Source organism: Salvia splendens, chromosome 8, assembly GCF_004379255.2.
Source record: "Salvia splendens isolate huo1 chromosome 8, SspV2, whole genome shotgun sequence".
Classification (NCBI taxonomy): Eukaryota; Viridiplantae; Streptophyta; class Magnoliopsida; order Lamiales; family Lamiaceae; genus Salvia; species Salvia splendens.
Window position 1 is genome coordinate 27,270,354 of NC_056039.1, and position 9,278 is coordinate 27,279,631.

Here is a 9,278-nt window from a genome sequence, read left to right on the forward strand (position 1 = left end):
CGCCACTGCGGTCAAGTATTAATATTAGCGAATGGTAGTTCCTCTTCCAAGTACTGATCTTAGACTTGATGTGAGGGTGAACACATAAGTCGGTCTTTGGGAATTCGCGGCGAAGTGCCTCTTGTGCTCGGGTTAAATATCCTGCACGGAAGCCATTATCCGATTTTCATCCGGCTGCAGCCAGGTCCTTCATAGTTGACATAAGGATCTCCTCATCACGTTGTGTACATACACGTCTTGACCTGTCGACTGCAATCCCTCTGCCGATATGAAGATTCGGATCAACTGGAAAAAAAGAATGCCCTCCTGTCAATTGTTATGCAAAAACTGATCATACAAGAATGAATGAAATTTACTACATGGATTACCATCTGTCAATGGAATGTCGTTGGTGTCATTGGCACTCAATTGTTGGGATCCCATGGGAGCTAGCTTCAACTAATGATTAATATATTACAACAACAACCACAAAAACCCATTGAAGCAATAAATCTCTAATCCAGAAACTGTTATCCAATATATAGTTTTTGCAATATACCGAAAGAAACGATACTTCATAAATTTCCCAACCAAAAATGACCACAGAACCAACACAAATTAAATCTCAGACTGCATTATCTTATACATTCACGCTGGTTCAGGTTATACTAAAACATATATTCGGACACACAAAATTGACGAAGGCAATTTAATTGTAAACACCTAGCAGAAATTTGTTAAGGTTGTCTATTTCATTTGTGCATCTGTTCAATTATACATTGATGAAGGCAATTTAAGGTGCTTGAATACATGATAGGCAAACATACAACCGCTAAAAGAAATCGATAACCTGTCGGATTCAACTTCGGTGGAAGAGCTTCCTCCTGTTGGGAATCGTCATAAGCTTCAGTATTGACAAAATAATGAGAAGTTGGTGTTAAATTACGAATTTGAGTGAAATCGAAAATGAGAGGCGCGAACTCTAATTTGGGGACGCGCCAAATAGGGTTTTTTAGGGCAATTCTGGAATTATGAGTAATTAATGAGGCTATTTTTGGGAATGTATAATTGTATCATACATCTCGTTGTGCCATACCAAACAGATGAATTGCATACATGTGTTTAGTATAGTGACAAACAAACAGCAGTAGGTGATAACTATGCAATTCAGAAAACATAAATATAGTGTTGACTATATGCTAACACATGTTGGTCTAATATGCCAAACAATCGAGCCCTAAGAAAATATTGTAACATGTTATGTGATATCTTAATTGTATATCTAATGGGTCCAAAAATAATTTGAAGCCTAAAGTTAAAATGTATTATTAAAATTAAATAATAATTTTTCAGTATTAAAGTTAAATACAATCATATCATAACATTTCACTTCTATTCTTCATTTTCTAGAATCACTACATAATAGTTTCGGCATTTTCTAGAATCACTACATAATAGTTTCGGCAGTGGATCCCCTGCTGTGGTGGGAATACAACAGGGAGGGGCTGTTGTGGTGCAAAACGCAGCGTTTCGTTCAATTGCTTCCATCCCTATTTAAATAATGATTTTGGTTACTCTACATTCTACAAAGAAAACGACGGCTTTTTTATCAACTTTTTCATCAAACTTTAATCTTTTTAAATTGCTTTAACACAAGTTGCCTTAACTAATCCAACTAATCCATAGCAAATTAGTAATCCATATTTTAAGTGATTCACGTTGAACCATGATTTTATTTAAATAGAGATTCATTACCATTGAACCATCATTAAAATTTATGAATTATTTATTTTACTAATTAACATTTCATAATTTTATATTCACTTGCATGTTCATTTAAATTTTACATATTTAACTACTAATATTAGGACAGACAATTATTAACATAACACGATAATTCGACATAAATTCCTATGAATTTAATAAATTTGGCTCAAACTTTACTGCATTTGGGGTTCATCCGGGTCGACACAGTAAAAACCCGGTAATCACTATATAATAGTTTCGGCATTTTCTAGAATCACTACATAATAGTTTCGGCAGTGGATCCCCTGTTGTGGTGGGAATACAACAGGGAGGGGCTGTTGTGGTGCAAAACGCAGCATTTCGTTCAATTGCTTCAATCCCTATTTAAATAATGATTTTGATTACTCTACATTCTACAAAGAAAACGACGGCTTTTTTTTATCAACTTTTTCATCAAACTTTAATCTTTTTAAATTGCTTTAACACAAGTTGCCTTAACTAATCCAACTAATCCATAGCAAATTAGTAATCCATATTTTAAGTGATTCACGTTGAACCATGATTTTATTTAAATAGCGATTCATTACCATTGAACCATCATTAAAATTTATGAATTATTTATTTTACTAATTAACATTTTATAATTTTATATTCACTTGCATGTTCATTTAAAATTTACATATTTAACTACTAATATTAGGACAGACAATTATTAACATAACACGATAATTCGACATAAATTCCTATGAATTTAATAAATTTGGCTCAAGCTTTACTGCATTTGGGGTTCATCCGGGTCGACACAGTAAAAACCCGGTAATTTCGGGTTGCATTTGGGTTATCCTATAATAATTAGAATTATTTAATTAAAAATATTTTACTTAATATTACTATTATTTGGATTTAAATCAGATAAAGTTTTGATCATATTATAACAAACTTTAACTGTGTAATCGTGTAATATAATGTTCTTGTCGTTATTGATTTATCGTGTGTTGTGGAAATGAGATATACAAATCTTGCCGAGCGAAAAATTACACGGAAAATAAAGGAAAATTACACGGAAATAACTGAACAAAAATTACACGAAAAAACTTGTGGAAAGTGGTAAGCCGAGTCGAGGAGTTCTCTTTCCGCAAGACGAGATACGCCCCGGTAGTGCTCTCGGTTTGGCGTGTCGTCCCCAAAGATAAAACGGCTTCGTCTCTGAAGTAGCAGCACCGCTAGCAACAGAGCTCCGGCGAACGGGAGTAAGGCGGGGGCAGAGCTTCGACGGGGAAGACTATGCAGAGAGGGAGATAGCGTGAATCCAAGATGCTCGTGTATGTTCTGTCTTTTAATGCAATGGATGCATGCCTATTTATAGGCCAAGTCCACCTGCAGGGCATTGATGGAGTCAACAGCTATTATGTGTGTCATGATGGCTTGACTGTAACCGCCGGGGGTTATTGACTGGTGCACTAGCCAGTGGGAGCTGAAGAGACACGATGGACCTGGGCATGCTACACGACGGGATACACCATGGACCGTCGGGGTCCATCGGGGACCTTTTATCTCCCGTTATGCGTCGGGGTCTAGCGGGGACCTTTTGACTCCCGTTGTGTGTCGGGGTCCAGCGGGACCATGACGTGGACTAGGACCCGTCGGGAATAGCGTGGAGTTTGGGGTTGTCTAAAAAGAATAAGCGAGGCTCGAACCACGCTCAACGACCAGCTCTAAAGAACAGCCCAAAGACCAATTGCCAAGATCCAAGGCACCAGGCACCCGGTGCACGGGGCACGGGTCACAGGACACGGGTCACGGTGCGCAGGTCGCGGGCGGGCGGCGGCGGTGCGCATGTGAGCTCTGTCACCAGTCTTATTCCACGATAATTATTACACATGATAATTCATCTGATTAAATACTTCATCAAAGAAGTTTATCATCCCCGATGTGGGATAATTAACACATAGTTAATTAATCCCTTAGTCTTTTCACATAGCTCATTTCTAGCTTTATTGTGACCAACTTTAATATATTATTTCTCACTCACCGGGAATCGGATTTGAGAAAATGAATATACTACGGTCATCTACTCAGAACGTAGATCGACGTTATTGTATTTAATTTCACAAAATTAAATGTCTTGTAACATTTATTATTAGTAAAAAATTATTTGACCAAGCACGATTCCAACATCGTGTTGTGTCAAACTAATTTATATAGAGTTACTTACGAAAATGTGTTTTCAAATTTGATACTCCCTCGCCCGCGAATAGGAGTCCGGTTTTGCCATTTTTGTCCGTGCACGAATAGAAGTCCTGGTTCATTATTTCTATAAACGTTAAAAGGCCCCACATTTCATCAACTTATTCCACTAACATACATTTAAAACTAATATATACAAGTATGACACATATTCCACTAACAATCTTCCACCCACTTTTCTTAACATTTCTTAAACCTCGTGTCGGAAAGAAATAAGACTCCTATTCATGGACGAAGAGGATAAATGTTTAGTCAAAATAAATTAGAATTACAAAATAACATTAATATATAACAATATTCCACGTATAAACTCTTAACTATAATTTTTGAATAACAAAATATTCATTAATTTATAATAATAACCATTAGTTAAAATAAGTTTAAATGATAAATTTTAATACTGAAATTAATATTCAACAAACATTAGTACTATAACTAAGTTCACTATTCAGCAAAGTGAATAATTATTCCGATTTCATCTTTGTGGAGTGTGTAGAGGAGAGTGGTGCAATAAATAAGTGTTAAAATCAAAATTATTGTTCAACTAAATGGATAGTACAAGTATAAGCTTAGATGAAAAGAAAAGGGATGAAGCAATTATATGAAACGCTGCGTTTTGCACCACAGATTAGAAAAATCAAATGTAATTAGTTAGCATTTTATTAGTTAGTTAGTCTTTTTCAAAAATCAAATGTAATTAGTTAGCATTTTATTAGTTAGGCTTTTTATAAGGCTCTTAATTGTAATTTACTGTAACTTTGCCAAAATGTAGGTTAAGCCTTCTTCCATAATACCAACGATGTGGGATATTTTAAATCACATTCGCAAGTAACACAATTACACTAATAATAAGCTCTTAGGGCATCAGCAGTGGGGCGCCCTAAGGCGCGCCACGTCATCAGTTTTATCCTCCTTCCCCCCACCTGCAGTGGGGAGCCCTAAGGCGCGCCCTAAGGGCGCGCCACATCATCATTTTATTGTTTTGTTTAATTAATTTAAATGTTTTCAAATAACAAGTAACGAGTAAATAAAAAACGTCTAAATAACAAATGACAACGCATTAATAAAAAAAGTTACACCATTCAACTTACAAAAAAAAAACAACTAAGTCGGTGCAATTCCCAACTTCCGACGCAGCTCATCGATTAACGCCCGGAAATATTCGGCTTCGTCGCGGTCGGTACACTTCTTGAGGGCCTTGTGCGTCTGCAATAACGTCCTCGCCATCGACGTTGTTGCCAACGACTCAAACGCGGTGGCCGTCTGGGTCGGGAGCGTTTCCGGGAACGGAGATGGGTTTGCAGCGATCGAGGATGAGGTCGCGGCCGCCTTCCCGTTGGCCTTCGCAGCCTTGACGCCGGGAGGACACCGGTGTGCCGGAACTCCCTTCATCCACGTACGTCCAGTTGAGGTCAACCGGGTGATTGCCACTGCCGCTGCTCGTGTAATCACCAGCTTCGGTGGTCTTCGTCCTCTTCGGCGCACCAGTATGCAGAATTCCACCTTGAAACTTCTGCTTGTCCCTCAAGAGCGCCCAGATGGCCTCGTGCTTGAAGTCGTCGTACATCGACAGATACGACAACAGCGCTTTAGCGCGCACGTCGCTCAAGCTCTCGCCGCTCCCCTGTGCCCGCGTGAACTTCTCGAACTCCGCCGCGTACAAGTTCACTTGCTTCTTCACTTGATCCCAGTGCTTGCAGAGTTGCTCACGTTTGCGCTTGTACGCGGTCGGCGGCTTGGCCTCATTGTAGAGGTCGGTGATGCGCTCCCAGTACGCGACCTGGCTCTGGTTGTTTGCGAAAATCGGGTCTTCCGATATATCTACCCAACACTGAAAATGAGGGTTTCGTCGTCGGTGTAGTTCGTACGGTCGGGGGCGTACTCATCGCAATTTCCGGGAGGCGGCAACTTCTGCGCCCGCTGCCGGTTCCGCTTCTTTTTAGCTAAGGCGGAAGTGGTTGCGGCGGGTTCGAGATCGGCCGCTGCGGCGTCACGGCGGGAGGGAGCGCTTGGTCGTTTTGGAGACGGCTCCATGTCAGACAACCCGTACGATTCCGTACTGAAATCGGGATCGTACTGGGTGTCGACGTCGAACGAACGATATTCGTCGGGTTCTGTACCCGGCCAACGCGCCTCTCCGCTAAACATAGGACTATTGGGACTTGAATCCATTTCGTAGTAATTATGTAAATGTAATAAGTTTCGAAAGTGAAATCGTGAAATGAAATTACAAATGAACTTTATTTATAAAAAAAGCGTCCGCGTAGCCCACAGTGGGCCGGACGATGGCGCGGACGATGGTCTATCGTCCATGACCATCGTCCGCGTAGGCCGCAATGAGGCGGACGATGGCGCGGATGATGGGCATCGTCCGCGCTACACTCCACGCCCTTAGTATAGGGCGCGACGATCGTCCGCGGCCTATGTCACGCACCCGCAATGGGGCGGACGATGGCGGGCGCGGACGATGCGCGCCATCGGGCGTGCCATCGTCCGCCCCATTGCGGATGGCCTTACACAATCACAAATGATAGGATATATAAAAATCTGTTTAAAACAAGACTTTTGGACGAACATGAAATACAAAAGTGGTTGATGAAATATTAAATTTATTAAGATTTGAAGTGAAGTTAAATTAAATTAAATTAATCAATATATCAATATAGGGAGTGTTTAATTTAGAAAGATTTTGGTGTTTATTTTTCACCCCAAGACAATATTAAGATTAAAGAAAGAAATAAAATTAGAAATATGCAATAGGCGAAGTTTAATAAAAGCATCGATTTTGATAAAAATTTGAAATCTAATTTCCCAATGTTTACAATGATGTTTAATAAGGTATTTTGAAATTTTTGAATACTCTACCGATGGATATTTCATTTCAGTTGATATTCTTCTTTGATTAAATTTTATTGCTCTAACACTAAAATTTTTGCTTCATTTCTTTGATATGGTATTTTCATATTTCAGTGACACTTTGAGAGATAATAATTATAAGGGTAGCGGTGGCGGATAGTATCCCACATTGAAAGTCAAGTGAATGGCAGTGACATGCATTGTAGTATAAATATAGGGTAAAATTCTATTGTTGCCAAATCTTAATCTGGCAATTGTATGTTATTAGAGTATACCCGGTTGGGTGTCGGATATACCCGATATCTGATATATTGATATTTTGTATACCCAACCCTGAACCTGATTTATGCATCGGGTATGAGGTCAGGTTGGTATTTACCCGAAACCCACTACCTGTTTCGACACACCTAGTACCGAACACCTAAATATGATAACTAACAATTATCTTTAGCCATCAAACACAAAACTAAGACAAGTTAACTTGAGGAAACTATGATAATTATCGATAATTGTATCATGTCTAGTTGAAACATAACATCGCTACCAAACGATGCCTAAAAGTGAAAAGACAAAAAACCAAAGAGTAATTAAAAATTTATGCTACTTCTTGGTTTGTTCAAGATGCATTATGTTCTGTAGTTCCTTTTCTGCAGCTTCATCAGCTTTTGTGTCTGTGTTTCTAACATCGGCAGCAACCTCTTGGGCAATAATACCAGCAGCCGCAACAAGAGAATCTGTAAGACTGGACTTTCCTGCAACACCATTCACAAGTAAATATTACTTGCTCTTTCATGCTAGAGAACCATGGCAAGTAATTCCTACAGAATGGAGATGATTGTGAAAAACATTATATCAATACTGCAGCTTGCTTACCATGACCAACATGGGGAATAACAGACATGTTACGAATGTTATGCTTGAGTTCCGTGATGGCACGAAGCTCATCTGCTGTGAACTTCACCTGCAAACATAAATTGTGTTTTGATCAAATCACATAACTTTATAAATAGGTTACAACCAAAAAGTGATTCAGTCCACATACCATTTTGATGGAGTCTCACATATCAGCAAAAGTACCTGCAATGAATAATAAAATGTGAGTAGGAATGAGTTAGTGGAATATGAGGTTCACTAACTCAAATGGTAAAAAGTGAAATGAGACAAATTTTATTGGACGGATGAAAATAAAAAAATGGGACAAACTTTCAGGGACGGAGGGAGTGTGAGTTATAGACAATCCTGAACAATGAGTCATTCTTGCTGTATCTAGCACCAGCTCATTCAGTGAATCAAAAGACCAAAAGTAAATCAAGCATCTGGGTAGGATTGGACTTATAAATCCCACATCTTTAAAAAAATAGTATTCGCCAATTATTTATGAGAGAAAGTAAGATGGCAAATTAGCAAAAATAGTAAAATAGTCTTGGAAATAAATTACAGATACATGTAGAATTCAATTGACTAAAGAAATAGATTTGAAGTAACAATTAGTTTAAAATTCAATCAGATCAAATTGAAACCGAGAGCTAGACAAAACATTAACAGAACACGTAGAATTCCAAATCAATTGCTGAAAAATCAAAGAAAAAATTAGAGAGATAAAACTTACTGGAGATGGGAGGGGAAAAGAAATCTTGCGGCGGCAGAGGAGAGTAGGCCACTAAGATTTAAAGTGTTAGGCATGGGCAATTGTCAAAACCCTAAGACCATGCACCAGCACAACATATTACTTTATCATTTCTAGGTCTCACCATCCACTACACAATTTCAACTATTTTTTCATATTCTCTCTCACTTTATTAATTACACATTAAAACTCGTGCCCAACCTAATGGCTTATTTCTATGGGATGAAAGGAGTATTCAAGTTAAAAGCTACAATTACTAGAAACATTCCATAAAAAGTACTCTTCCGGTGACGGCGAAATATACTATATGTCTAATTATCTTCCTTGAGATACCGAAATTGCGTATATGTTTACTTTGTAGGAGTAATACTCAAGTCACTCACTCCATATTTATTTTATGGTCAATTATTTCATTTCATTCTATAACTTGCAACTACTGATCTGCTAGATATTGACATGACACTGTCCTTCATTTGGATAGAAAACTTTGTTGCACATGAAGTCACTTTTCATTGATGAGGGCAAACATGGTGTATGTTTTGTGATGCTTTGTCATTAGATTGTGTGTAGTATTTTACACGAAGTGATGGGGGTAAGGATCTTATCACATGTTAGCTCTTCTTACATTTGGGAACCCTACGTTACGCAAAATTAGCTTGGCTTCTTCGAAAATGTTTGGAATGAAAACTGAAAATTTCATTCTTGATGATTTGATAGCATGTGGGTGGAGCGTTGGTGTCAATTCACAAACGCGTTTCTACGGTTAATGATTATGGTTGACAGTTGCGTCTCACTTCAATTCTGTTAATTTTATATATATGTC

General features: G+C 38.5%; 1 protein-coding gene across 2 annotated transcripts; it reads right to left on the minus strand.

Moving 5' to 3' along the window:
* Positions 1–7,295: 7,295 nt before the first annotated feature.
* On the minus strand, positions 7,296–8,725 carry LOC121744946 (elongation factor 2-like). 2 transcript variants are annotated; one of them, XM_042138659.1, is made up of 4 exons: positions 8,438–8,725; positions 7,871–7,905; positions 7,702–7,789; positions 7,296–7,580 (listed from the first exon to the last, which is right to left on the minus strand). In XM_042138659.1, the coding sequence occupies exons 2-4, from the start codon at positions 7,871–7,873 to the stop codon at positions 7,429–7,431; spliced, it is 243 nt and encodes an 80-aa protein (XP_041994593.1). In that variant the 5' UTR covers positions 7,874–7,905; positions 8,438–8,725; the 3' UTR covers positions 7,296–7,428. The 2 variants fall into 2 exon arrangements, with proteins under 2 accessions (XP_041994593.1, XP_041994594.1); XM_042138660.1 differs by lacking the exon at positions 8,438–8,725 and adding an exon at positions 8,032–8,422.
* Between the last annotated feature and the right edge of the window lie 553 nt (positions 8,726–9,278).